Here is a 27,865-nt window from a genome sequence, read left to right on the forward strand (position 1 = left end):
TTGAATATTAATAAAATATTCATTAAAAATTAGATGAGTAAAAATCTATATAATATTGTATATTATATATCTATATATGTATTTAAATTCAAATTAATTCTATTATCAAGAATGAAAAAAATATAAACATACAATGTTTGTCTTTATGTATACTTAAAGACTTTCCTTTTATCCATGATTTCTAGTTATGAATTAATACTCTAAGTAATAAGAATTTGAATATGATGTTGAAATTTTTGTTTATTTTAATATTAATTAATATTACAACATGTGATATACATACAAAAGAAAATTACTTTATAAACACTGCATTTAAATATACTTCTGATTTCTTTGAAAAATTGAAGTTAGACTATGGTATAAATTTCTTAATAATAATATGAAGTAAATTAAAATGTTATTTATGTATTTATATTTAAAAATTTTATTTATAGCATCAAAAGATTTTAATAATAATACATTGTCTAAAATTAATAAAAAAATTATGGAATACATTAAAAATGCAACGAAAATTTCTTTTCGTTATAAAAGAGAATTATATGAAAATTCTGAAAGAGGTAAGTATATATATATTTAGAAATAATTTTAGTTTTAGAAATAACAAGTATATGTATTTTCTTTTATAAATATTTATTTACATGATAATATTTATTTATTAATCTTATAGTTGAGTAGATTTACCACTAATACCAAACAATTCTTTAAATGCATATTGCAATGTATGTTCCATTAAATATTTTAATAATTGACCCATATCATTATGACGTCCTGAACTATTAAATGATATTTCTTGAAAATTGCTGAATTTACGCATTTCATCAATGTTTTCACAATCTTCCTCTCTCTCTTCTAATTGCAATAATATTTTCTGCCAATTCATTGATTTTATCTAAAATTTTTGAAATTATGAAAATATGAAATGGAAAATTTATTAAACTAAAAAAGTTGATACCTTTTGCCAACAATAAACACAATCTTCTAAAGCACCTTCCAAACAAATTACTCCAGGTTTTCCTGCCAAACAAAAACCTGTAAGGCAATTTTCTTGTGCTAAATCAATTACTTTCTTTCTTTTAAATTTACTATATATATGATGACTATAAATCCAATATCTGGAAAAATTTGTAGGTTTCTCATGTTCTTTGTTCTTGTTTTTATTATTAAGTTTTTTATCTTTATTTTTATTAGATTCTGTAAGATAATTTTCACCATTATCCTGCAGCCATGATATTAACATATAAATGCAAGGTTCATTCTCCTTTTGCTGCTTAAGAATATCGTTTAATGATTGGTTCAAAAGCAATTGTTGGCTTCGATTGAGAAAGGAACTTCTTGCATAAATCTCTGGTTTCTCTTTAGGATAGTTAGATGATAAACTAATTAATAATTCTATTGATCCCTGTGAATGAGCAAATTCTTCATTTCTAATACAGATATTGATATATTACATTGATTACAATATTTTTTTAATCTTACATCATTTAATGAAATTTCAATTGAATATTCCAATTTTTGAGGCACTTCGTTCATAGGATTTTTAATGAACTCATTAATATGAGCCAATACTCCATGATCGCCAATTACTAATTCTTTTGGATAAACAGATTGTAATGCTTCCAATTCGTAAACTTGAGCTGTTAAATTTTCACTTATTTCTTCATACGTGGACATATTGCACGTTGAAACATATATGTATAGAAGTTTATAATCTAAGAGAAAAATTAATAATAATAAGAACAGTAATTGACCATAATATTTAGTATTATTACGATAATAAAATAAAATAAAAATGAAATAGGTTCAAAAGGTTAAAGTTATTGGTATCAGCTGATACCAAACACATATATGTAAACAAATAAATCGATTATTAAATTGTTAAATCGATAATAATCATTTGTATTAAATCGAATTTAATTTTAAATTATTAACTTTATAGGTGGTATTAATATACTTAATGGATTTCAAGACATCAATAAATTAAATTTTGAAGATGTTCAAGATATAAATTTTTTTTCTTTTCAATATGAATTTGAAACAATGTGGTTTGTTATAATTTTGGATACTTCCAAATTATCTTTATACCAAATAAATGTAACTATTATATTATTATATTATATTATAAAATTAAAATGAAAATATCGAATATTTTTATTTAAATTATTTAAATTAATTTTAGAATGGAAGTTTTTACAACATTAGTGATTATTTTGTACGAAATGGAACACAAATAATTGTAAACAGTTGTACTTATGGAGCCCTTTTTATAATTCAAAATCAAAATGGACCAATACTTATCTTAAGTTTCACTAAAATTTTAGACAAATATTATCTGCAACAAATTCAAGATTTTGAATTAAATAATACGACGCATTTATCGATATGGAATGGAATTAATCAATTACGCTTAGCCATTGTTTCTCATTCAAATATTTCAATTTATACTTGGTTTAATAATTATTTTGATCTAATGCAGATCATTAATATTAGTACAAAAAAAGTAATTCCTTTTCAAAGTAAAGGATTCATGTATTTAGCAGTAACTGGGTCTACTACATTGATTTTTAAATATTTTTTAAAATCCAATAAATTTTTAATTATACAAAGATTACCATCAAGTCAAGATGTTTCTTATTTTCAGTTAAATAAACAGCATTTTGTGGAATATTTTTTAATTTTATCAATGAAATCTTCTATTATTATTTATAAGGAATTACACAATCGTTTTGTACCATTTCAACAAATTTCTTTTAGCAAAATTATTGTACCAATTATTTCAAATAAAGCTATTGTAGTCTTAACTTTACATAAAGACACCATAATAGCTTATCAATATGATGGTTGGAAATTTATAAAAATAAATACAAAATTATTTGGAATTATTCAATATAATCTAATAATATTATATGGAAAAGAATTATTATTAATTAAAAATAAAAATAATAAATGGACATTAAAACAACTACTTTGGATTAAAAAAAAATCTTACAAAGATTTACGAGAAGAAATAAAAATATGGAATATCAATGTCAAGAACAAATTTCAAAAAATAACAGAAGAAATTCCAAATTTTAAGTTAAATTTTAAGATTTTGAAGAGTCATATTGATCAACTTCAAGTTCACAATGTAAGATCATTTGAACTTAATAAAATAATGCCAATCTAATATTTTTATTTACAGATAAATAATTATAACTTACAAACATTAAAAAATGCATCAAAACAGTACAATAAATTAATCAATAAATTTCAAGCACAAAAAATTATTATTAATAATAAGTGGCACTCTAAAAATTTAATTGTTGCTTCATTGCATGCAAAAAAAATTCAAATAAAATGTAAAACGAATTGTAAATTCAATCGATTGTATGTAAAAAAAAATCATAATTTCCTATTCAAGTTAATAATACCAAAAAATAAAAACCAATTATTGGATTTTAAAGAATTAAATATCAAAGAAATAAAAAATTGGAAATGTCCATTTTTAAGTCTTGCAATAAAAGATATTATTATTCATAAGTTAATTAATGGAATATCTTTAAATTATTTACAAAAAAATGCCCTGAAAATAATTAATGATCAAGAAGTCTTTGGTAATACATTTTTTTAATAATTAAAAAAATACTATAAATTATAAAATAAGAAACATATATTAAAAATAATTTATGATATATATGTTTTAGGAAAGCATATTTTTATTAATATGAAGGCAATAAATGTTTCTATGCCGTTAAATATTGCTACTTATTTTACAAATCAAGAAATAAGATTAAAAGAAATAAAAGTTAAACAATTAAACTTAACAACTGGTGGAATTTTATTGCCATTAAATAGTTTATCCACAACAGTTATTAATTTTATCAAAACACCTCAATTAAAAATAAAGAATAACATTTCTTTAAAAGGGAAACAAACTGGGAAAGGATCAATGAGATTAGGACCTGTAATAGATATTACTAAATCCATGAATTTGTATAATAATTTTAATTTAGAAAATGTTAAAATTGAAAATTTGAAATCTATAGATTTAATTACCAAAACGGGATCAATCAAAAATACTTTATCAAATGCAATAACTTTATATGATAATGTACCAATATCTTTAATTCTTTCAAGTGAAAAAATGGTAAAAAAAAATAATATAAAAAAATAATATAAATTTTTATTAATAATTTTTATAATATATTTTTATAATAATAATTAAAAATAATTTGAATTTTAATTTAGAAATGGAGCAATATTACATTGCATAAGCCTAAAAAATGGATTACTGTGAATTTTCAAAATATTAGTATTATATCAGGAAAGAAACATATTTATCATAATGTACAGATAACAAAGTTTTCTTATGACAATTTAAAATTTTCACTGTATGTATATTATTTAAGATTTATGATAATTAAAAATTTAATACATAAAATAAATATATTTAAATAACATTTTTTTATTTAAAGGAATAAGGATTTATTCTTAAAGGATTCAAAATTATGTGCCACTTTTATTTTTGCACCAAAAATTAGAACTTTATTTTTAACAGGGAATAATATTACTGTACAAAAATTATTCAGTTCGCACGTTTTTGGAAATATAGGTCTATATTCTATTAATAATTCAATAGTTTCTTTCAATCCTGTTTTATCTGAAAAGAAATATTGTCATAATGTCATTGCAAAAAATATATTTGCATTACAGCTGAATAATTTAAATTTAACAGGTAAATAATAAAAAAAAATAAAAATAATTTTTTATATACAATTATATTAAATATATTGAACATAAAATATAATATTATATTTTGTGTTTAATATTATAATTTAATATTATCAATAGTTTATTATTATGATTTTTATACTAATAATTTATTTTTTAATTATACAGATTTGAAAAAACTTATAAATACATGGATTGAACCTAATTTTCTTAATACTTCAATAAGTACAATAAACTTGACAACAAATATTCTTCGACCACCTATTCAATTTTATATAGAATTGCCTAAAATTATAAAAAATATAATATTTGAACAAAATGTTCTTGTAAATAATATTAATGGAATAAATTTCAGCAATTTCTTGTTGAATACTATAAAATTTAATGATATGGTATCTGTGCAAAATATAACATTTCGTAAGTTATAACTTTCTTTTTTATTCATTATTTCATATTCATTTTTATATATTATATAAATATATCATTAAATATTATTTATTATTGTTTTAGTTATTTAGTTATTATAATTCTTTTAGGTAATGGTATCAGTACGAATGATATATATGTTTCTCATCTTCCATTCAATTTGATAAGTGCAAAAGAAGATCTTAATCTTTATAAAAAAAGAATTTCTGGAAGCATAAAAATAAATGCAATAAATTTACCATATATTTTTAAAATCATTGAAAACAAAACTCTAATTGATATTTCTATTATGGGATCTGTAAAATTTTGTTATGAACCAACCATAAAAAATATAAATAATATCAAATTAAAAAAATTATCTTCAGAAATTTGGATGGTAACAAATACTATAACAACACTTCATGGAAGAAATATGCATTTTCATGATATAATGATAAAAAAATATATTGCTTTAAATGTAAGCAATAAAATTAATATATATATTTTCTCTTAATAAATATTTAAATTTAATATAATTAATAATTTTATATTAAATTATTAAATTTAATATAATAAAATTAAATTAATAAAATAATGATCAATTTTTAGAATTTAACAAATATATTAAGCTTCAAAATGTGGAAGAATAATTTGAAATCTATTTTAAGTAAAACAAAGTTACAGGAAATAGAATTTCCTGCATCTTTTAATGATATCAAAATCTCTAACATTGTAAGTTCAAATATTTCAACTATAAAATCTTCATTATCAGATTTCAATAATATATTTGAAAATTCTTTGCTAAAAAATAAAGATCAAGAAGTGAAGACAAAATGGATATTCAATAAATTAAAAATTTCAGGTAAATAATTAAATAATTATATAAAAGAAAAATTAAATATCTTTCTTTTACTGATTTTTAAATAATTATAATAAATATTACATTTACAAGATACAGGAAACTTGTATATAAAACAAACAATTAATAATCTATATCTTAAAAGTGATGTTATGAAACATAATTCTAAAGAAAATATTGTAACTGGAAAAAAAAAAGTTTTAGCTTTGATAGTTGAGAATTTAAATGGTTACAATTTTAATAAATGGACAGCTAATGCTTTAATGAAAACAAAAAAAAATATAATCATCGATGGACGAAAAAAATTTAATATTGTTACATTTAACAATATAAAGTAATTAATAAATTTAATCATTAATTTAATTATTATTAATTATTAACTTAATAAAAATTAATATTCAATTATATAGAATGTCTAGAACTCTAATGGGCTATGCTATAGAAAAGGTATTAAGAAAATCTACAAATCAAATAATCTATAGCCAAAAAACAATTCAAGGTTTTATTAATGCATCTGAGTTTATTATTAATGGCTTAATAAATGATGTAAATTTGACTAAACTAGTACATCATCAATTAAAAAAAAATAATCCACTTCAAACAATAAGAACAGGAATTGAGTTACATAATAACTTAAATATTATTGGAAATCTTACAATCAAAAGTGCTTATGAAAAGTCAGAAATGAAAATTTTTGACAAAAATTACTCAAATGCCCAAACCATTATTAAAAGGATGAAAAGATTTATAAGGATTGCAGAAATAATTAATATAGCTTTACAAAGTATTTTTTCATTTTATTCATTATTTTTTTTTTTTTTTATTAAAAAAAAAATCTTTGAAATGGATATTTTAATATTTGGTCATCATTACAGATAGAGCAATGTATATAAATAAATTGGAGATTATAAATGACACTATTGATGCTTTTAATAAATCTATGATCATTCAGTATAATCCAGTACAATGTAATTCTAAAAAATTTTCTTCATATTGTATCAGTAAATATGCAAAGGAATTTATTTTTCAAACAAATATCGGCAATTTTATATTGCTACAGTCAATAATGATGGATGAAAAAGAATTCATTGTCCTTGTAAAATTTAATTCCATATCGATATATTCATTTATTAACATAGGAAATAATTTTGTTCATTTAAAAGGTTTGTATATTTATTTGTTTTAATTTATCGAAATATGTATCTTATCAAAATAATTTTAATTCTCATTCGAATCACTATCGAATCATTGAATCACTATTTAAATGTCATAATTTAATTTTATCTCCGAATTATTTTTGAATATTTATAATTTTTGATATTATTGAAAAATATATTGATTTGGTTTTTATATCAATACTCTTAGAAAAATATAAAGAATAATTTATATAATCAATACATAATAAATAAATATTGTTTTTTATTTGAATTTCTTTAAATTTTAAGTTTTTATTTTTTAAAATAAAATGTTGTAAAATATCACAAATAATTCTGCATAAAATTAATACTAGTTTTTTAGAAAAAAAGGAAAATTGTGTAATTTATTCATTTACATACAAAAAATGTACAATTTAAAATATTCTCTCGAAATAAATATAACATTATTTTAAATTACAATTGAATGCATGCATAGTATATAAATGCTTTACAGACTGTTGTTAATAATCTAAAAGTAATAAAAATAATGAAAAATTATAACAATGTAATATATTTAATTAAAATTTTAGATTTATATTTTCCCAACATAATGGATGCGTTTGTGGAACAAAAGTGGCATGGATTTGGATTATGGATTATTTTGCGATTGATCTCACAGACTCTAGTATTACTTTATCAACCATGGGGGAATATACAACAATATATTTTGCCTGTTACAGACGTGTTTTCAATAAATAGATCTCCGAATGATCAACTTTTGTTATTACTATCAAATGGTATATGGGATCTTGAAGGATTAGCTAGTCCTCGTAATATCATTGAGATTCCCCTCAAAGGAAGAATAGAAACTGTTGTTGATAGATTCAATTATTATATAAAGTGTATTTCAAAAAATGAAACAACTTTGATGAAAGCTCGATACGTATGAAATTAAAGATTGTTAAATTAATTCATTATAACTTTGTAAACACAGTTAAAAAATTTTAATGAAAATTATTGTTAATTATTAAATGTTTCAATGATGATTTTGATATTTAATTAATATTTAATATATAGTAAATAATGTATAATTATCGTTATGAAAAAATTAATATGAAAAAATATGATAAGTTATTTCTTTAATTTTTGATATTTTAATAATAATTTGAAAGTTTAATTTTTAATAATTAATGTATAATTATCATTATTTAGCCTAGAATGTAATAAAATAGAATTTTTCAAAATTGTATAAAAATATTGAATCCCATAATCATAGAAAAGTTTTTTACAATAGTAACGTGTTGTTTTAATTTATCAGATATTGACTGTAGTAAATTTCCAATAATTTCAATTTTATAAAAAATTATAAAAGAATCCAAATTGTTTTTCAAACATTCTTCAACTAATTATTAGTATTATTATTATTACGTTTATTATTATTTAAATGCGGTCCAGTAGCAACAGTGGTGGACATCGTCATCTGAGAAACATAAAAAAATTATTTTTAAAATAATTTTTTATATTAAAAAAGAAAGTATTAATAAATTAAATTAAACACAAACTCTTGCTGCTTTCTTAATTACGGTGACATCTTCAGGTTTTGCCTTGGGATCTGCATTTGTTTTTTTCTTTTCTTCTACTTTAAATAGTTTCTATGAAATAAATATTTTTTAATATTTTTTAATACATTATATGATTTAATTAAATAAATAAAAAAACAAAATTAAAAATTATTGATTTAAAATTAGAAATGTTTATGCAAATTCATATTTATATTATTATTATTATTAATATTCTCACTGGATCTTTCACAGAAAATTTCTCTTCGAATTTTTTCTTCTCTTGTATTGCATTATTAAGAGCTGCTTGTTCAGCGGGTGTAAGAATCAAAAGTCTAGGATCCATAGCGATCCATTCACTGTTGATGACTTGATCCATCTTCCAGCGTTTTGAGACATCAGGTTCTAGGAGACGAGCTACCAATTTCTTCACTTGATCGCTCAAAGTTTCTGCAATCTTACTGCGAAACTTCCATTTACGGTTTGTTTGTTGCTCATATAATCGTTTGATATCAGTATCATCGAATGGCATCGATTTATTTAATAGAATATACAAGATGACTCCGAGGGACCAAAGATCTGCGATCTTGGGATTATATGGAGATGCACGAAGGATCTCCGGGGCGGCATAGGATAAAGAACCGCAATAGGTATCGCTCATAACACGCTTACCTCGATTATCTATTACGTAACGAGCAAATCCGAAATCAGCAAGTTTTACATTAAGATTCGATGTTAGAAGAACATTTTCGCATTTCATATCTCTATGAGCGATCTCCATTTCATGTAAATATTGAAGACCTGAAAAAAATAATAAAATTATCAGTAAAAATTTATTAAATTATATATAATTCGAAATATAATATTTTCTTGCAATATATAGAATAATATTACATATTTATTTTTATTGAAATAAATTATTATATTTTTAAATAAAGAATCATTAAAATTTCATAAAAATATTTATATTTATCAAATTATTATAGAATTCGATAAATATAATTTTATATATATTCAAAAATGTATTTTTAGCTTTCATTGTTACATATTTAGAAACATATCATGATACCAAGCGCAAGTTGACGAAACCATACGCGCGCCTGTCCTTCTGCAACCGCACCATTCTTCAAAATGAATTCTAGGAGATCACCATTTTCAGCATAACGCATAAAAATGTAATATTTAGTACGTCTTTGAAATATGCTATGAACATGCACTACATGAGGGTGATTCAATTTCACTAAGATATCAAGTTCTCGAGGAAGAAATTTTCGTACAAAATCCTTAGGTGCTACTCCTGTATCTATAACCTTACATGCCAAGGTACTATTTTTTTCTGGATCAGATTCCGGTTTATACTCTGCCAGATATACCTACGGTTAAATAACGCGATGAATTTTGTGTGAATATTAATTGAAGAAAAATTGAAGAATTTTATTTGATAGTAGGATTCAAATTTAAATATAGAAAATGACTTTACCGACTGAGATGAAAAAGAATTTGAATTTTATCATCTTTTTTATGAATTGGTTACCGTATCATTTTATAATATGATTTATGAGATGGTTAATTAACCTTTGCGTAAGCACCTTCACCCAGCTTTTTTAAGAATTTATAACCGCGAGCGAATAAAACTGCCTCCTCGGATGAAGTCTGACTCAAACTCGTCATGAGATTTCACAATCCACAAGTGACATCCTACTGGTTCTATTACCATAACTTATAATTAATTATTTCATTTTTTGTCATAAAGAAAATATATTATTATTTTATTATTAAATTTATGTTTCTTATTTCATTTCTATAATTTTATCTTATTATTTAATAATATATATCATGATGGTTAGATAATTGTTGATTAAAATTAATAAAAATTAATATTACATTAATAAAAATTTGTTTCAAATTACTAATGTATTTTATAACTATTGTATATATTTTGCCATTATTTAGAATTATTTTTTTCACTTACTTTTATCTACCAAGCAAGATTGTAATAAAATAGAGTTTTGACAATGAAAATACCAATTATTTAATCATTTTATCTAATTAAATGTCATTAAATATAAAGCATGATAACAAAATTTATGTCCATTCCTACTTTATATTATTTTAAACATTTGTGAAATAATTTGTTAAGGAATTAAAAAGGAGCAAAAGAAAGTAAAACGTTAATTAGGGAATAAGTTGAATAAAAACTAATAGTTCGTGTTTTATTAATATGTAATTGAAGTTTAAATAACGGATGTGAAACTAAATCGAGATATATCGACATATTTAACATGCCAACTTCGAGAGAATTGATCAGTCTTTCTTCCGTAATCATAATCAGAAGAAAGAAGTAATGTAAGTATAATATGGTCATTTCTTAAAATTTCATTATTAAAATATTCACAAAGTATATTTGATGTGCTCTTATGATTATTTAAGATTTTATCTATTGAATAAATATTATGAAAATCATATTTTTTATTTAATGTTTAAATATATCTAATAAATATCAAAGGCACATGTTTTGAGGTTAAAAAATATCTTTATTAAATATTTTCGTTCTCTATCAAATAATTAATTATTTCTTTAAAAAAATTATGTTTTTAAACATTAAATTAATGAAAAATAATTATATTAAATACAATTTTATAATTTTTTTTATAATTTTTCTTTTAACAAATATGAAATTTTTTCTGTTAATTTTGATCAGAATGGCGGACACTGCTCCAGCCGCGCGTGGAGGTTTTCGTGGAGGATTTGGTTCTCGTGGAGGAGGTGATCGTGGAGGTCCAAGAGGTAGAGGTCGTGGAGGTAGAGGACGAGGTCGTGGTCGTGGACGTGGTAAAGAAGACAGTAAAGAATGGATTCCAGTGACTAAACTTGGACGTCTTGTTAGAGATGGAAAAATTGAATCCTTGGAACATATTTATCTTTTTTCTTTACCAATCAAAGAATATGAAATTATTGATAAATTTCTTGGTGTTGAATTGAAAGATGAAGTATTAAAAATTATGCCTGTACAAAAACAGACTAGAGCTGGTCAACGTACTCGTTTCAAGGTAACATTATATATTTGATTAATAAAACTATTAATCCAATAAAAATTTAACTAATAATTCATTTTTATTTTACAGGCTTTTGTAGCTATTGGTGACTACAAAGGTCATATTGGTTTAGGCGTAAAATGTTCTAAGGAAGTAGCTACTGCTATCCGTGGTGCTATCATTTTGGCTAAACTTTCAGTTGTGCCAGTACGCCGTGGTTATTGGGGAAATAAAATTGGTGATCCTCATACAGTGCCCTGTAAAGTTACTGGCAAGTGTGGATCTGTTCAGGTGCGTCTAATTCCAGCACCAAGAGGTACAGGTATTGTTTCAGCTCCTGTGCCTAAAAAACTATTACAAATGGCTGGTATTGAGGATTGCTATACTTCGGCTAGAGGATCCACATGTACTCTTGGCAATTTTGCTAAGGCTACTTATGCTGCTATTGCCAAAACTTATGCATATTTAACACCAGATCTCTGGCATGATCAAGCATTAAGAAAAGCACCATATCAAGAATTCGCAGATTACTTATCTAAGAATCACAGAGTTGTGGGTGGACAGAGACCTGCTGAGGTTGTTTAAGCAATAAACCTCCATGCAAAGTATCTAATTGTAATTATTTTCCTTTTATTTCCTATTCCTTATTTTTTAATTATAAATATCATATATTTATATAGGTAATAAGTATTTTATAGGTAATAAATCAAGCACAATTATATTATAATTTATTTTATTCTTATTTAAACAAAATAATTTATGTGCTATCTATAGATGTATTTTTGGAAGTCTTAAATTGATCATATGCATTATTAAAACTTTCTAAAGTGTGATCACAAATTTTTTCAAAATCTTCTAATCCTTTCTTTAATATGTCTATTGCTTTTCCTCTTTTTGCTTGAATTCTTAAGTATATATTTCCTTCTGCTGGATGGTTAACGAAACAAGCACAAAATTCTACATTGGGACTATATACAAAATAATTAGTAATTAGAAACTTATATTGCTAAAGTTATGTTTTAATTAATATATAAATATACTTTTGTGAAATTACGGAGACTAATGAATTTCCTAAAGTATAACCTTCACCCATAAATACAAAAGTTTTACATTTTTCGGATGATTGTTCGCTAGCTACCTGTAAATAAAATTTCTATTTAATTTTTATTTATCTTACATTAAAATACAAGATTTAATTTTATTATATTATGAATTATATTACCTCTGCTAATCGACCCATTTTATCGTTTATTTTTTAAACAAATTATTATAAAGTAAAATATTAAATTTTATTAATTTTCTTTACTTATAATATTAAGAGAAACTATTATTATTTAATATTTAAAATGTTTACTTATTATTACGTTATATAACGTCAAATTATTAAATTTGTTCTCATGCGTACGTGTTGTGTCGTTTATGTCACACTATAATCTATTGTAATTATGTATATACATAACCTTACTTTATATTTGTATATAATATAGTTAGTAGTAAATTATACTTAAGGTAGGCTTATTTATTTTAATAAAAAATATTAAATAAAAATGTTTTTAATCATCTTTCAAAAAAAAATATTATAATTTATAATTTAAATAAATTGAAAAAATATTTTATATTTTGAATAATATAGTATTTAATTAAAATAATAATTAACCTAATATTTCATGTTTTTAATTTTAATAGCTAATGATAATTCTTCATTATTATAAAAAAACATAATAAATATTGTGAATAAATAGAAGGAAATGCAGAAAATGTCTTTAAAAAAAATAATCTTTAATATATCATTGAGTTTAAAATTTCAAAATATCAATATAAGATATTATTGTTCAAATAAGATTCTTGAATCCGCTGAAGAAAAACCAATCTATTTAGAAGAAACAAAAGATAATTCTAAGTTAGAAGAAAAAAGAAATAAATCAAGATTATCATTTGCTGATAGAAATAGATTGTTTGAACAAAAACCTTACAATGAACCTATAGAATGGTATCATAATACAATTAAGTACAAGAAACGAATATTAGGAAGATATGGAATGGCAGCTTTAGGAGTACCTGCAGGATTGGCATGGCCTACATCTGAAGAAATAGAAGAACAAAAAGAATATGAAAAAATTGCTTTTCCTTTAAGTATCCAAGAAAGATTGCAAAAGATTAAAGAAGAAAAGAAAAAGAAAGAAGAGATTTTAAAAGCTAGGTATGTTAATAAAATGGTTAGATTGATTGATAAAAGATTTAAATGTATATTTATATTTTATATGTTTGTAGACAAGCACAAATAGCTAATAAAATGTTAGGTATGGAAAAATTGATAACACAAATAAAAACAAAAATTGCTGAAAAAGAAGCAGCAGAATTAGAAGCTAAAGAACGAAAGGAACGTAAAATTGAAGAAATCAGACGACAATTGATAGCTGAAGGAACTGTCTCCAAACATTCACTAACAGAGGCAATAACTTTAGCAGAAAAAGATGAGAAAAAGAAAAAGAAGGAACTTAAGAAAGCAAAGATGTTGGAGAGACAAAAAAGATTAGCAGAACGATTAATTCAAACACAACAGCAAAATGAAAATCTTGAAGCTGAAAATAAAAATGAAGCTGATTCTAAAAAATAATAATTAAAAATTTACGAAATAGACAATTTGATGAAAACGTATTGTATTGTAAAATAATTTCTACATAGTAAAATGAACGCTTTACAAACATCCATTGTTAGTTAAATCTTCTCAGTATATAAAACTTCCAAAGTAATCGGAATTTAAAAGAATAATAATATTTACAGCTCATAGAGTAAATATTGTATTTACTTTTGCTAATACAAAAAACGGTACATATTATTTTGTAAGGGCTAAAAGAAAACTATACTAATGCGTAGTATTAAATGACTCCTTAAAACATATCCAGGCACAATGGAGTAATAATATGCAGCTTTTCATTCAGCTTTATTCACGCATATGTTTTGAGAATCTTGAAAAAGTTTAATAACCTTTTTATTTTGGTTTCTATATAAATCTCGTCATAACATTATTAGAAAAGTCAGCTTTCGACCATTGACTCTTTAAATTCTTCTTGAAATTCTTTTTTATCAATAACACTGTAAATGTCTTCTTCGTTTTCCACTTGATTGCAATCCTGAATATTTTGCACATGCAGTTCGTCAATAACAATAAATCGCAGTTTATTTTTCTCTATATGTCAGGCAGACTGAATTTGTGATGGAGATGATAATTCATAAAACTGAAAACTTAATTCCTCCCCAAAAAGATTTTCAGGCGTGATGATTTCTGGCTCAATCATGTTTAGACCCAAAGCAGTAGGATTTAAGTCTGTAACTAGATATCCTTCACTTATTAGTCCGCATTCTTCTGCGACTACTTCTTTTGATACTGGATTGAGAAAATCTAAAAATATTTATTAAAAGTTGAATTTAGTTATATAATTTTAATTTTTTATTTAATTAATTAGATTACCACTCTCTTTCACAGGATAATGAAGCTCTTGCGTTTGTTGATTGGGATGGGTCGATTCGTTATTGGACACCATCATGGGAACAAGATATTGTACTTCTACTTCTTTTTTAATACCACTAAGAATTTCTTCAGCACAATGTTCTAATGTTACAGAATTTATTATATTCTCAGTCTCTTCTTCATTAGACTGTTGTGTAATGCTGGCAGTTGCTGCTTCTACTTCATCTATTGGATTCATTTGACTGAAAATATATTCATATAAGTAATATACATAACGAAATAATTTTTCAAATAATATGAGAGCAGCAATTGATTACCTGACATTTTTCCTTAGATTTTCGATCTCTATATTGTTCTTGCTTATTTGTTTCGTAGAAGAATTAATGATAGAATTATTAATGGTTTGTCTGGGTCTCGAATCTCCAGAACGATTTGCAATAGCCCATAAGTGTCCAGCTCCATGTGGTGCTTTTGATCCTTTCCTGAAGTGTGGATTTATGGACAGATTGTGTCGAACAGAGTTTTTCCAACGATCGTCATTACTTTTGTAGTATGGAAAATGTTCTCTAAAAATATGTTTAAATTTATATTTAATTAATTTTTTTATGATAAGTAGACAAAAAAATTTATAAGGAAAACTAATGGATTATAGAAAAACCATAATTTTATTAGTTACTTTTAAAATAATAAATAAATTTGAATAATAAAAAATGTTTAAGTAGTTCCTATCTATTTAATGTCAGTATCTCCAATAATTTTTTTTTCTGTAATTTGCAACGATATCATGATATTGTACACTCACTTCTCATAAGTATTACTCCTCTGATTAATTTTCTAACTTTTGGAAAAGAAAAGATTAATGGAACGCTTCATAAATTTAATAATAGTTTTATCTTCTAATAACCACTATAATCATGTAACAAAAATAATTTATTTAATCCCATAATTTTAATTCATTTTTATTACTGTTCAGTTTGGAATTAAAAAAATATAATAATTTACAAGTATTTTTTTTAATTATATAAATATAAATTGTTTGTTATATATTATAATATAGAGAAAAGAGAAAGGAGAAAATATTAAATTTTTTTTATATTCTATTTCTATTATTATTAAATATTTATTATTATTACTAAATATATGCTCAAATATCAAAAATAGTCAAATAAATTCGTATTTTGCGTATTTTATATATTATATTATATTTAATTTATACGAATTCCTTTGTGAATTAATAATATTTAAATTTAATTTTTAATAATTAATCGGAATTGACACTGAATTTCTTTGAATAAATAATTCGTTTTAAGTATATATATGTACATTTTGTACATCGTTTTTCTCAGAATCGTAAAGAATGTACGAAACAAAATGTTTCTATAAATTTACGAGAACTGTATTTTATGTTGATGCGGGGGTGGCCTGTCGGGGAGACTCGTGTTCTTAGATGGTACCCCTTGGCACCGCTGCCCTCGCTACATGATGGTACCAGTTGGTACCGGTTCTTTCATTTGTTCCAACCCTCTCCCTCTCCTAATAACACGACGTGCGCACTTTACTACCTCCATGCTTTCACCTGTTCGATCGTAGATTCGTGAAATATATATATATATATAAAATACAGATAACGAAACTGAACTTATTTTTAATGCTCTTCTGAAATATTTTAAATAAATTTGCTTTTTTTTTATGCGGATAGAATCTATAAAATTAGTTGAAATTTCTATATATCATATGTATATTACTCTTTTATCTAGTTTTAATAAAATATTTATAAAATTTGTTTATAGAAAAGATTAAGATTTATAATAGATTGTTTAAATTCTACAGATATTTTGCAGTACAATATTTATTAATTATTCATTTCATTTCATTTCATTTTAATTTTTTTCCTTAATTTAATTAATTTGATTAAATAATATTTATTATTTTAATTGATCAATTTTTTATATTTTATAATATATTCTATAATATATTCTAGAATTGAATTTCATTTGGTTAAAAATGAAATAGTGATTGATTATGAATATTTAAATTATTCTTTCAAATTATATTATATTGGATAAAATAAAAAAAAAGTGATAGTATTTGGAATACGAATTTCTTATTTTAAATTTTATTTTGAAGCTAGATAAATACGCGAATATCTGTTTTTTAATTTTTTACCAATGTGTTTTACGTCAATGAATTTATTACAATATAATATAATATAATATAATATATATATATATATATATATATATATATATATATATATATTGGTATAAAATAATGGTATATATGTAATAAATTGACATGTAACATAAATTCAATATAATATATCATTTACAATCTAATGAAATTAATTAATAATTTAATAAATTCATAATATCAAAAAAAAAATTCAATAATAATAAACATCAAGTTAATATTTTTTTATATGTCATAATATATAATTTAATATCATATTAAATTTTAAAAGTTTCTAATACAAAGTACTACAATTCACGTCATCATAACATTGTTTTAAAGTACTTACGAGATCCACTGGTAAATAGCTGATACCGTAAGCTCTCCCCTTTCTCGCAGTGCGTGTTCAATCAGCTCTGTATATGTGAAAGGCGGTTTCTTTGGGCCATTACACCGGGAAGACGCGAAATTTCTATTGTCGAGGCTAGAATAATTATGATTTGATTCCTGATGCAACGATCCATTCTCGTTGTAACTCCTTTTAGCATCGTTAATGTAGGCAGATCCATAAGAACGTCCATTCATTCTTGCTTTGTTTCCTAAATAAGAAAAGTAAACAATTTCTTAAAATCATATAGCAAATAATTCTAGAAATAGACTTAACCCTTTATGTTTAATGCTTATATATCATTTTCTTTTTATATTATATATTTTATAATAATTCAAATCAAGAATCAATTTTATTTTGTTAAGAATTTTGTAAAAAATAAAATAACATGATCAAAGAATTCGTTGAAAAAGCTTGTTGAACATCTTCGCACCATTGTGAATGTCTTTGGATAAAGATACAGTGGATTTCTCGTCTGCGGCTTCGATGAAAGGATCTAATTTAAAATCCAGCAACCAGGAAAGATTTCCAGTCTCTTGATCATCAAACTGTTGTTGCTGATTACTACCAGAAGGCATGGGCTTATTTTGTTGTATATTGGATGATTGGACTGTGATAACTGGTTCCCAATAATCACAATCAATGGGATAACTCGTTTCCTCGATTTGAACCTCCTGTATCACCTGTTCTTGTCTATTTTCCGACGACGAAGTAGATGTAGATGGTGAAGCCGTAATATCAGCGATACTTTGCTGCGATTCCAATTCTGAAACGGTTGTCCAGGTACAATTAGTGCCATCCACGAGAAGGACTTCCAATCGACCGACTGAACACTCATCCACGGCTTCTTGAGCCGATAACGGTGAGAATAGGGATGCAGTGTCGTTTATCACTTGATTGGAGGCAACCATTTCCATTGGAGCCTCGATTTCTTGGTATTGATATCGTTTATGACCATTTTGAACCTCTTCGCAAAAGTTTTCGATGTCCAGATCCTCGAAAATGCGCTTCTTTCCGCCACGGGATTGGTTATCTGATAACTCGTGTTCTGGGACATCACCGATGCCAGAAGATGGCCCGATCATGCTATTAAAAAAGAAGTTTTATTTTAACAATTAAATATAAATAAATTAAATATTAGTTAAATATTTAATTTAATTATATTAATTAAAACATAGAATTTATGTTAATATTTGTATCATAAAATATATATATATTTATTATATATATATATAATTAGAAATACGAATTAATTGTTCAAATTCATTTTTTTGATATAAAATAATTAATTTATTGAATGTTAAGTATTATTATAACTGCTAAATTTCTATAGTTTCAAATACTATTATATATTTATGAACAAATATTTGATGAAATCTATTTATATGCGAAATTTTATTAATAAAACGAAAAAATATAAACAAAAAGAAAAAATTATAATAAAAGGACTTTTATTATATAAGCAACTTCAGTTTGTGTTTATGAACCTGGTTATCTCTCGACAGGTTCTTTCTCTTCATTCTATTGAAATAAAATGATCGATTAATTGAAATCCTGTCAATTAAATCTATTTATCTAAACTTTTATTATTAGAACAAGAAATCATATATACTATAAAGAAAGAATTAGAAAATTTTTATTATATGAATTGTTCTTTTCCTAATTTCATATAAATAAAAATTTATGTATATATATATATATATATATATATATATATATATATATATATATATACTATATATATTTCAGCCAAAAGTCAATAAAGAAAATCTTTATAAAATTGAGTACCTGGAAGATATCTAATGTGTTTTTATATCGGTTCCAAATTGTGTCATATGAAACTATATATATATATCGTCATTGTTGTTTCGGTTCATAACAAAAAATTAATTATAATATAAATGTTTTTAAAGTTATTTTATGGTTTTTTTAACTTTGATCTAATTTTTAGTCATTTAAGAATTTATAAAATCATATAGACGAGATCGAATTAAAATCGATTCATTGCATTTATCAAGATATATATTATGAAAATTTGCAAAATAATTAACAGAACAATATTATCCATTAATATAAATACATCCATAAAATTAATAAATTTTAAAAATAACATTTTGATCATTTTTATTCATATTATAAAAAAAAAATCATCTTATATAATATAATTATCATAATATTATTAAAATTTTAAGGGTATTTAAAATTATTTTTTTGCATTTTTCTTTTTATTTTAAACATTTATATAAATATAAATAAAATTATATAAATATAATTATTAGATTATTATAAATATAAACTGAACTACTAGAAAATAATAAATCTCAATTTTATTTTTATTTTCCATTTTATTAATTATGTTAAAATTTCGTTGTGAAATTTCATTCTTAAGATTTTTATTTTATTTTAATTTCTCTTATATTTAATTTATTAATTTTTTTAAATTTTTTTTAACAATTTAACAATATAAATGAAATGATATAATTAATGATAAAAAAATATTTCAATAAAATAAATTAAAAAATATCTTTTTCAAAATGTTGTGAATTATTATTTAGATTAAAATACCATAAAATATATAATTAAAATTTTCTAAAATAGAAATAAAGAATCTAAAGAAAAATATAAAGAAAAAACATAAGTAAAAAAAAAGTAAAATAAGAGAAAAAATAAAAAATATAAATCGATAATAAAATAAATGAAAATAATTTCAAACTCGAATAATGAATTTTAAAAAAATTTTTTCATTTTTATTTTTCAATATTCATAGATATTTGTGAAAATATAAAAATAATATGAAATATATCAAATATCAATTTGCTCCAATTGATTGTAATGTCATATATAAGAATTCATATACTTACCTCGATTCTCTCAGTGTCTCGATTTCGTCGAGTTCAAACCGATTATTCCACGATCGCCGAAACGGAACTATTAATTGTACAATAAGTTCCAACTTTCATCACGATGCCCTAATGTCTACAAAAAAATAATTTCTCAAGAATTTTGAACGTTTCATCGATGTCTGAGTTCGCTTTTCTTTAAAAAAAGAACTTTAGATTATCAGTAAAAGAACTCGCGACTAAAGAATGTAGCCACTGGTTTACGCAATTCAAAGATGTTTCATTGCAGACCACATTCTCGTTTTCAATCGACACCGATTTCTTTTCGTTCACTTTGTACGTGAATTCACCTTGCGATCGGACGTTTTTGGAATATCTACATGATCAACTTCGGACCACGACTGTCTTCTCTTTCGTATTTCAACTATTACGCGGTGTAATGCGTGCGCATCTCTAAGTTTTGATCGGAATGGAAGGGATATGGACGCATGCGTGATGCGATAATAGAAAAGTACTCAAGAGCATTTGCATAAAAGGAACAGAAAATTTCTATTATACATTAAATTTTTATATCATTTTGTGGCAATATCTCAAATAATTTATATATCAGTTAGGATTATTTATATATAGAACAGAAAATATAAATTTGATTTCATTATTCATACATAATAACAATGAAAAATATAGTAAATTAAAAAAATATATTTATGTAATCTTTAGTCAGAAAAAAATATTGAATACATGGAAATATAATATTAATAAATATAGAAGTGATAATATGAATACATAAAAAAATCAGTAAAATTTATTTTTCAAATTTCTTTTGATAATAAATTTGTTTTATTTTTTTTCAATGTGTTATGAAAATTATTTGTTTAATAAGAAAATATAATTTAAAATTCCCGCATTTTTTTTGTTATATTTTATTTTCTAATTATTACATGTATATACAACATAGAAGATAAAAATTTTTTTATTTCGTATCTATTTTATTTTTAAATATTAAACTGTTAATAATCAATAATTATTTATCAAAATTTTAATTTGTGATAATTATTGATATAATTATTAACAATTTCAAAAATTAAAATTTTAAATCTTCTAATTTAAAATAATTCTATAATTTTATTACGTAGAATTCATTTTTTAAAAGAAATAGAAAACAGATTTTATATCTTAATTAAAATATATTATCAAAAATTAATAATAATTAAAATTCGTGCAATCTAGATTGCATCTATATAACGAACGACTGATTTTGTGAAAGATAAAATTGTTTTGCGTATTTATTTATCTATTATAAAAACTCGCTGACTAGTAGCGCTCAAGGTCAAGGTAATATCGCATTATAAAGGGACGAAAATTATTAGACGCGAATTCTACCATCTACGGACTGTACATACTCATAATTATTACATTTTTTGTATAGAGTGTACAGTATAGATGCATGCACCTACTGCGCACGGATGAACGTCATGAAGAATGACATTTAAAATTTGCTGTTAAAGATCAAACGATAACAGAACGCGTCTCACGGTTCCGTACGTGTGTGACAGTTGTGTTACATGGAGTATTGAACGAGGGAGAAAACGCATCATGAACATGGACAACGTGGACCAGCATTTGATTCACCAGTTTAGTTGTCTAGGCACCACCGACAAGGACGATCTGGTGAAACAGCTGCAGAAGTTGCTGGCTGGTAGCCAGCTAAATGAAACTACTGCTGCATTCTTTCTGGATATGAATAATTGGTGAGATACTCTACCGCGTACTCGTTTTGTGTTAATCAAATTTAATTTTGCAACCTAACCCTACCATCGCCATATTTATAATCTAGGTAGTACTATCTTGTCGAAAGTTACTTATTTATCTTATTGATGTCTCATAATTACAGATATAATATTTTGTTTGATTTTTTAAAATTATTGTATATGTATTATTAATGTAGAAACTGAATATTTTATAATAAGACTATTTAATGAAAATGTTATTTGTTTAGGAAAATTATAATAAAATATATAAATCATATATAATAATATATGATATATAATATATATATAATAATATAATAATATATAATAATAAATTTTAAATAATGAAAGAGGAAAAAGCAATGAGTTTTGAATATATTTGTTAAACTACTGAAGATATTTTGTTAACATAAAATAATTATTACAAATTTACATATATATAACATACAATTACAGGAATCTCCAAGCAGCTATATGTAGTTATTTTGACTTTGAATCTCCAGTTCAAAATAAATTTCCTTGTATGACACTGATATGTGATAGCACTATTGGTGAAGGAGAATCAATACCACCACTCACTAATTTTCAAAAATCTTGGCATATACAAAATAGTGGTACAGAAACATGGCCTGAAGGAGTTTGCTTACAATATATTGGAGGAGTACAAATGGGTGCATGTACAAGGGTACCAGTTTCATCTTTAGGTCCTGCAGAAATAACAGTAATAAGTGTGGATCTTCAAAGTCCTCCATATTGTGGTACATTTAAAAGTAAATGGAGGATGATGGTAAAATCTACAGAAACCTTTTTTGGAGGTGAATTCATTTATATTTTCATATTATTATTATTGCATATTTATGATATTATTATTATTACTTTAATTATAACATTATCAATATATATATATATATATATTATTACTTTAATTATAAATTAATTTTTAATATTATTAATTACTTTTTTATTTAGATGTTATTTGGGTAACTATTACAGTAAGTGAAAGTGGTACTCTGGCCATTACTCAGCAATTACATCAATTAAGTACTTCATCATCTAATGATACAAAGATGTGCTAGCCCCTAATGTCCAGAAACTTTCCTTAATTATTTTCTTTTTTTAAACGTCTTTGATTATTTTTAATGAAGTAAATTAAAAATAACATATTTGTTTTAAATGCTTTAAAATACATAGAAACGTTCTTATTTTCCGCTATAATTACGCGAGAAAATATTTCCAATATTTACATACATGATTTACATACAAGAAAGTACTGGACTAATATATTGTATAGATGGTACTTTTATTAAATTTTGAAAGTTGCTTATATAAGGCCTTTTATCGTCCATACTTGTCAGTTACATTAAAAATTTTTTTTATTCAATTGTTTCTGTAATTCAAAGTGTGCTAAAATTTAATTGTTAAAATTGTAACAGACATGTATGGACCACTTTTAAAACTGGTACTGAAAAAAAATTGATATAAATAATTAAAATATATATATATATATATATATATATATACATACATACATACACATATATATGTATGTGTATATATATATATATATATATATATGTATATAAGTATAATTAAGATACAAGTTTATTAAAAAAGAAAAAAGAAATAAAATTTTTTATTAGAAAATAAAATATATGATTAAAAAATATATATATTATAATAGTATATGAATTATATATTCATTCACTGATTAAATGTCAGTTGAACATGTATTTTCTTAATGATGAAATAATACTTCTAGATAAAAAGTTTATAGATATAGATTTGTATCAGGACATCATTCAGTTTCTTTATTCGTTTCGTTTATTAATTTCATTTTTAAACGGCCATTGGCATAGAGATTTTTGCATGTGGGTCATATCCAATCAGTTCAAAATCATTTGCTGTAAAATCGTTTATATCTTCAACGTTTCTAATGATTTTTAAATATGGAAATGGTTTTGGTACACGTTTGATTTGTTCCTTAAGTGCGGATATATGATTAAGGTATACATGACAATCGCCCATTGTATGTATAAATTCACCTGGCTAAAAAAAAAAAAAAATACAATTTTCTGTTAAAAATTTTATAATTCTTTTCTTATAAATTTACCTTCAAGTTTGTAATATGTGCCAGTATATAAATTAATAAAGAATAAGATGCAATATTAAATGGTACACCAAGACCCATATCCGCACTTCTTTGATAAAGTTGGCATGATAATTCTTCATTGCTTACATAAAATTGAACGAAACAATGACAAGGAGGTAAAGCCATTTTTGGAATATCAATTGGATTCCATGCTGTCATTATAATTCTTCTATCATTGGGAGAATATCGTATCTTATCTATAACTTCTTTTAATTGATCAATACCTGTATAAATAAATCTTTCAATGTATTTGTAGATAATTAAATTTATATAATTAAATTTAGGAATATTAGATTATTGTTTTACCTTCTCCATTATAATCTTTGTACATATCTTTATATGTTGCACCAAAATGTCTCCATTGAAATCCATAAATAGGACCTAAATCTCCTTCTTCTCTATCTATAAAACCACAAGAATCTAAGAATTCACGTGAACTATTTGCATCCCAAATATGAACATCCTTTTCACTTAATTTCTTTGCATTTGTGGATCCTTTAATAAACCATAACAATTCCTCCACTACACCTTTCCAAAATACGCGTTTTGTAGTTAATAATGGAAATATATCTATAATAATTATATTAATATTTTATTGTTGTTTAATTTAATTTTCTAGATATTTATTTTGTGAAAAATTTAAAAAAATTAAAAGAAAAAATATATAAAAAAATTATAAAATATAAAAGAAAATATATGAAAGAAATTGTGTGCTGTAAATTTTTAAATGATTGATGATTTACTAAATTAATATAAACATTTAATTTTCTTACTATTTCGTAAATTAAATCTCATCTGGGTTCCGAAAATGGACAACGTTCCCACGCCAGTACGATCATCTTTTCTTGTTCCATCTTTAATGATTTTTTCGATCAAATTTAAATATTGATATTCTTCATGTTTTTTTTCATTTTGAAAGCATTCCTGTGATGTAATTATTTCATATTCATTCATGTTTCAACAAAATATTAAAATATGAATACAATGTAGTAGAATGAAAAATGAACTACAATTATTATAGAATGGAATTAGACTACGTAATTTATAATTTATAATATTAAACTATAAATTAAATATAAATTAAACGAATTAAAAATAAATAAATTCAAAAAATCTATTAAAAAATATTAAAAATATATTTAATTAAAAATAAAAAATTTTGTTTTATTTTTTTTATCTTTATCAATAATTCATAAATATATATGAATAAAAATTAATTTTATAATTTTTTAAAATTATTTAATAATTAAATAAAAATTACTTTTTTAATTATTTATAAAATTATTATTAAATTAAAATTATTATTTTGATAAATTAACTTAATATAGATTTAAAATTACTAAAATATGAAAGAATATTAACAATTTTATAGAATTTTATATTATTAATTTTAATATAAAAATTATTATTATTAACATAAAAAATAAGTTTTAATTCTCTATAAAATATTTATATTTCTAATAGATATATTTTATTTGTATATTGTATATTGTATATTGTATATTTAATAGTGTCCAAATGAGCAATATATATTGTTAATATTTCAAAATTCTTAACATTGATTTTTCAATTTATCAATCTGTTCCATAAATATTTAATAATATTAATAATATTGATTATATTGTTAATATATATTAATCACTTTTATATAATTAAAAATCTTGAAATATTGATAATATATCGATCATTTGAATTTTCTTTAAAAATAGATCTGTAATAATAAATCATAAGAAAATAAATTCATTGAAAAAATGATATTTTGTTTATATTGAAAAAAAAAATTTTAATTATAAATGGTAAACTATAAATTATATACTATAGATATATATACTATAGACTATAGATTATATACTATAGAGTATGTTAATAGTAGAAGATTATTATCGTGATTACTTGCAAATGTTTTATTACATTATTTAATAGATCAAAATGTTGTTAAACACTGTACATTCTTCAGCATTAAAAATCATTAAACCATATAGAAAATGGATTATAGAAAATCCTCAATTACTATCTGATATGGAAAATACGATTCAATATTTGCCTTATTTCACAGCTGGTAAGAAAGATTTTATAAAAGAGCAATTGTTTTTCCTCTGAATTTATTTATGAAATAAATTATTTCTAGGTCAATTTAATAATTCTTCTTTTATATCGGAATTATTATATTCAGTTTCGAATTTAATAGTATTTTTCAATGATTTATTAATGAGTAGTGAGAAATGTATACATTTAAAATTTTCGAAGTTCGAATCGAAAATAAAAATTTGGCTGACTGTAGTAGAATACACAGAAGCTCTTTTTGAGATTTCTGCGAAAAAGTTATGGGGACAAATTGGAAAATGGTTTATAATAACTATCATTCAAATATTTAAGTAAGTTATTTAAAATTTTATATATTAATATTTTTATGAAAATTTGTATTCATATTATGAATATTTATAGAACTGTATTAAGACTTCTATTAGTTCATTTATATAAAGAACGAATAACAAGAAGTCCTCCAATACAGCCACTTAATAGAGAAAAAATAAATGATACACATAATGAAAAGTCAAGAGAAAGCTTTGTATTAAAACGATCTGGTACTGTTATTAGAAGTATAAGAGATACTAATTCTTTACATATACATACATGGGAACCATTGTCTTCTAATGTTAACAATAATAATTTAAATAAATGTTCTACATCAGAAAAAAATTTAATGTTAGCTGAGGTAAAAATATCAAGTAAATATAATAATCTTTAAAATATATTTATTGACTGTTTTGTATTTTGTTTTTAGACTCTTTATATTATTAAACCATTATTACATTTAGGATGTATATCTTTTACTGGAAAAAAACATTGGCCTCCATGGTTTTTATCATTTGCCATTGATTTAATCAGGTACAAAGTAATATTTATTATCAAATTTATTGAAAATAATTTATTTTATAATTTGTTTTATAATATAAAAATTTATTTTTGTTGCAGTCTAAAAATAATTAATAATCAGATGAAAAATATATCATTTAATAAAGAAGAAGAAAAAGAATTCTTTAGGCGAAGACTTGCTTTACTTCTTTATATATTAAAATCTCCATTTTATGATAAATATAGTCGTACTAGAATATATACAATCTTAACTGCACTTTCTAATAAAATACCTCTAGCAAGATTTGTAACAGAGCCAGTAAAAAAGTACTTACCATATTGGCAAAGTACATATTTTTATATATGGACGAATTAATTTGTGGAGTTAATAAATATTTTAAAAAATTATTGGTGTATAATATTATTATAAAACAAATATAAAAGAATTATATAAAAAAAAGTGAATATTTTCATAAGTTGAGAATGACTCATTTTTACTACAAATAATATAATTATATCATTAAATAAAATTTTTATAC

At 23.0% G+C, this 27,865-nt stretch overlaps 10 protein-coding genes across 10 annotated transcripts; 5 read left to right on the top strand and 5 right to left on the bottom strand.

Moving 5' to 3' along the window:
• Nucleotides 1–609: 609 nt before the first annotated feature.
• LOC727015 (RWD domain-containing protein 2A) lies at nt 610–1,833 on the bottom strand. The gene is made up of 3 exons (XM_006558855.3): nt 1,477–1,833; nt 953–1,399; nt 610–889 (listed from the first exon to the last, which is right to left on the bottom strand). The coding sequence occupies exons 1-3, from the start codon at nt 1,669–1,671 to the stop codon at nt 662–664; spliced, it is 870 nt and encodes a 289-aa protein (XP_006558918.1). The 5' UTR covers nt 1,672–1,833; the 3' UTR covers nt 610–661.
• Nucleotides 1,691–8,077, top strand: LOC100578363 (protein Ycf2). The gene is made up of 14 exons (XM_026442247.1): nt 1,691–1,700; nt 1,937–2,091; nt 2,177–3,124; nt 3,179–3,590; nt 3,681–4,123; nt 4,225–4,367; nt 4,452–4,711; nt 4,876–5,124; nt 5,244–5,590; nt 5,722–5,974; nt 6,065–6,305; nt 6,382–6,755; nt 6,847–7,134; nt 7,698–8,077. The coding sequence occupies exons 1-14, from the start codon at nt 1,691–1,693 to the stop codon at nt 8,054–8,056; spliced, it is 4,482 nt and encodes a 1,493-aa protein (XP_026298032.1). The 3' UTR covers nt 8,057–8,077.
• A 221-nt stretch (nt 8,078–8,298) lies between these two features.
• LOC412041 (testis-specific serine/threonine-protein kinase 1) lies at nt 8,299–10,392 on the bottom strand. Its single transcript, XM_395507.7, has 5 exons — nt 10,242–10,392; nt 9,736–10,039; nt 8,908–9,467; nt 8,670–8,759; nt 8,299–8,587 (listed from the first exon to the last, which is right to left on the bottom strand). Exons 1-5 carry the CDS (start codon nt 10,335–10,337, stop codon nt 8,510–8,512), a joined length of 1,128 nt encoding a protein of 375 aa, XP_395507.4. The 5' UTR covers nt 10,338–10,392; the 3' UTR covers nt 8,299–8,509.
• A 463-nt stretch (nt 10,393–10,855) lies between these two features.
• On the top strand, nt 10,856–12,309 carry LOC409326 (40S ribosomal protein S2). Its single transcript, XM_392843.7, has 3 exons — nt 10,856–11,012; nt 11,368–11,716; nt 11,792–12,309. Exons 2-3 carry the CDS (start codon nt 11,369–11,371, stop codon nt 12,284–12,286), a joined length of 843 nt encoding a protein of 280 aa, XP_392843.1. The 5' UTR covers nt 10,856–11,012; nt 11,368; the 3' UTR covers nt 12,287–12,309.
• Nucleotides 12,310–12,417: 108 nt separating this feature from the next.
• On the bottom strand, nt 12,418–13,141 carry LOC725633 (probable DNA-directed RNA polymerases I and III subunit RPAC2). Its single transcript, XM_001121462.4, has 3 exons — nt 12,924–13,141; nt 12,742–12,839; nt 12,418–12,669 (listed from the first exon to the last, which is right to left on the bottom strand). Exons 1-3 carry the CDS (start codon nt 12,939–12,941, stop codon nt 12,459–12,461), a joined length of 327 nt encoding a protein of 108 aa, XP_001121462.1. The 5' UTR covers nt 12,942–13,141; the 3' UTR covers nt 12,418–12,458.
• A 12-nt stretch (nt 13,142–13,153) lies between these two features.
• On the top strand, nt 13,154–14,408 carry LOC725669 (DNA ligase 1). The gene is made up of 3 exons (XM_001121491.5): nt 13,154–13,210; nt 13,388–13,901; nt 13,973–14,408. The coding sequence occupies exons 2-3, from the start codon at nt 13,450–13,452 to the stop codon at nt 14,316–14,318; spliced, it is 798 nt and encodes a 265-aa protein (XP_001121491.2). The 5' UTR covers nt 13,154–13,210; nt 13,388–13,449; the 3' UTR covers nt 14,319–14,408.
• A 70-nt stretch (nt 14,409–14,478) lies between these two features.
• LOC100576300 lies at nt 14,479–20,947 on the bottom strand. The gene is made up of 6 exons (XM_016913652.2): nt 20,592–20,947; nt 18,164–18,816; nt 17,692–17,941; nt 15,491–15,739; nt 15,174–15,415; nt 14,479–15,104 (listed from the first exon to the last, which is right to left on the bottom strand). Exons 2-6 carry the CDS (start codon nt 18,813–18,815, stop codon nt 14,899–14,901), a joined length of 1,599 nt encoding a protein of 532 aa, XP_016769141.2. The 5' UTR covers nt 18,816; nt 20,592–20,947; the 3' UTR covers nt 14,479–14,898.
• A 940-nt stretch (nt 20,948–21,887) lies between these two features.
• On the top strand, nt 21,888–24,749 carry LOC551962 (uncharacterized protein C6orf106 homolog). Its single transcript, XM_016913765.2, has 4 exons — nt 21,888–21,905; nt 22,000–22,321; nt 22,778–23,136; nt 23,291–24,749. Exons 2-4 carry the CDS (start codon nt 22,167–22,169, stop codon nt 23,395–23,397), a joined length of 621 nt encoding a protein of 206 aa, XP_016769254.1. The 5' UTR covers nt 21,888–21,905; nt 22,000–22,166; the 3' UTR covers nt 23,398–24,749.
• LOC551983 (thymidylate synthase) lies at nt 23,689–25,480 on the bottom strand. The gene is made up of 4 exons (XM_624366.6): nt 25,244–25,480; nt 24,777–25,040; nt 24,432–24,694; nt 23,689–24,367 (listed from the first exon to the last, which is right to left on the bottom strand). The coding sequence occupies exons 1-4, from the start codon at nt 25,422–25,424 to the stop codon at nt 24,158–24,160; spliced, it is 918 nt and encodes a 305-aa protein (XP_624369.1). The 5' UTR covers nt 25,425–25,480; the 3' UTR covers nt 23,689–24,157.
• An 833-nt stretch (nt 25,481–26,313) lies between these two features.
• LOC725764 (peroxisomal membrane protein PEX16) lies at nt 26,314–27,734 on the top strand. The gene is made up of 5 exons (XM_001121573.5): nt 26,314–26,529; nt 26,599–26,845; nt 26,916–27,186; nt 27,256–27,359; nt 27,447–27,734. Exons 1-5 carry the CDS (start codon nt 26,400–26,402, stop codon nt 27,700–27,702), a joined length of 1,008 nt encoding a protein of 335 aa, XP_001121573.2. The 5' UTR covers nt 26,314–26,399; the 3' UTR covers nt 27,703–27,734.
• Nucleotides 27,735–27,865: the final 131 nt, after the last annotated feature.

The sequence above is a fragment of the Apis mellifera genome, linkage group LG8 (genome assembly GCF_003254395.2).
Source record: "Apis mellifera strain DH4 linkage group LG8, Amel_HAv3.1, whole genome shotgun sequence".
NCBI lineage: Eukaryota > Metazoa > Arthropoda > Insecta > Hymenoptera > Apidae > Apis > Apis mellifera.

Bases quoted from the DNA above. Each gene is read 5' to 3' on its own strand.
- LOC725764 (XM_001121573.5), top strand. From the start codon at position 26,400: ATGTTGTTAAACACTGTACATTCTTCAGCATTAAAAATCATTAAACCA. The intron at 27,187-27,255 runs GTAAAAATATCA...TTTTGTTTTTAG, and splicing joins AAAATTTAATGTTAGCTGAG to ACTCTTTATATTATTAAACC. The intron at 27,360-27,446 runs GTACAAAGTAAT...TTTTTGTTGCAG, and splicing joins TTTGCCATTGATTTAATCAG to TCTAAAAATAATTAATAATC.
- LOC725633 (XM_001121462.4), bottom strand. The intron at 12,670-12,741 runs GTATATTTATAT...TTTTGTATATAG, and splicing joins GTCTCCGTAATTTCACAAAA to TCCCAATGTAGAATTTTGTG.
- LOC100578363 (XM_026442247.1), top strand. The intron at 3,125-3,178 runs GTAAGATCATTT...TTTTATTTACAG, and splicing joins ATCAACTTCAAGTTCACAAT to ATAAATAATTATAACTTACA. The intron at 3,591-3,680 runs GTAATACATTTT...TATATGTTTTAG, and splicing joins TAATGATCAAGAAGTCTTTG to GAAAGCATATTTTTATTAAT.
- LOC409326 (XM_392843.7), top strand. From the start codon at position 11,369: ATGGCGGACACTGCTCCAGCCGCGCGTGGAGGTTTTCGTGGAGGATTT. The intron at 11,717-11,791 runs GTAACATTATAT...TTTATTTTACAG, and splicing joins GTCAACGTACTCGTTTCAAG to GCTTTTGTAGCTATTGGTGA.
- LOC725669 (XM_001121491.5), top strand. From the start codon at position 13,450: ATGCAGAAAATGTCTTTAAAAAAAATAATCTTTAATATATCATTGAGT. The intron at 13,902-13,972 runs GTATGTTAATAA...ATATGTTTGTAG, and splicing joins GAAGAGATTTTAAAAGCTAG to ACAAGCACAAATAGCTAATA.
- LOC412041 (XM_395507.7), bottom strand. From the start codon at position 10,337: ATGACGAGTTTGAGTCAGACTTCATCCGAGGAGGCAGTTTTATTCGCT. The intron at 10,040-10,241 runs GTTAATTAACCA...ATTTAACCGTAG, and splicing joins GTGAAGGTGCTTACGCAAAG to GTATATCTGGCAGAGTATAA. The intron at 9,468-9,735 runs GTATCATGATAT...TATTTTTTTCAG, and splicing joins GTTTCGTCAACTTGCGCTTG to GTCTTCAATATTTACATGAA.
- LOC100576300 (XM_016913652.2), bottom strand. From the start codon at position 18,815: ATGATCGGGCCATCTTCTGGCATCGGTGATGTCCCAGAACACGAGTTA. The intron at 17,942-18,163 runs GTGCGAAGATGT...TTTCTTATTTAG, and splicing joins ATCCAAAGACATTCACAATG to GAAACAAAGCAAGAATGAAT. The intron at 15,105-15,173 runs GTAATCTAATTA...AAATATTTTTAG, and splicing joins TTATCCTGTGAAAGAGAGTG to ATTTTCTCAATCCAGTATCA.
- LOC551983 (XM_624366.6), bottom strand. From the start codon at position 25,424: ATGAATGAATATGAAATAATTACATCACAGGAATGCTTTCAAAATGAA. The intron at 25,041-25,243 runs GTAAGAAAATTA...TAATTATTATAG, and splicing joins GAGATTTAATTTACGAAATA to ATATATTTCCATTATTAACT. The intron at 24,368-24,431 runs GTAAATTTATAA...TTTTTTTTTTAG, and splicing joins CACATATTACAAACTTGAAG to CCAGGTGAATTTATACATAC.
- LOC727015 (XM_006558855.3), bottom strand. From the start codon at position 1,671: ATGTCCACGTATGAAGAAATAAGTGAAAATTTAACAGCTCAAGTTTAC. The intron at 1,400-1,476 runs GTAAGATTAAAA...GCTCATTCACAG, and splicing joins TTGAAATTTCATTAAATGAT to GGATCAATAGAATTATTAAT. The intron at 890-952 runs GTATCAACTTTT...CAAAAATTTTAG, and splicing joins GTGTTTATTGTTGGCAAAAG to ATAAAATCAATGAATTGGCA.
- LOC551962 (XM_016913765.2), top strand. From the start codon at position 22,167: ATGAACATGGACAACGTGGACCAGCATTTGATTCACCAGTTTAGTTGT. The intron at 22,322-22,777 runs GTGAGATACTCT...ATACAATTACAG, and splicing joins TTTCTGGATATGAATAATTG to GAATCTCCAAGCAGCTATAT. The intron at 23,137-23,290 runs GTGAATTCATTT...TTTTTTATTTAG, and splicing joins TACAGAAACCTTTTTTGGAG to ATGTTATTTGGGTAACTATT.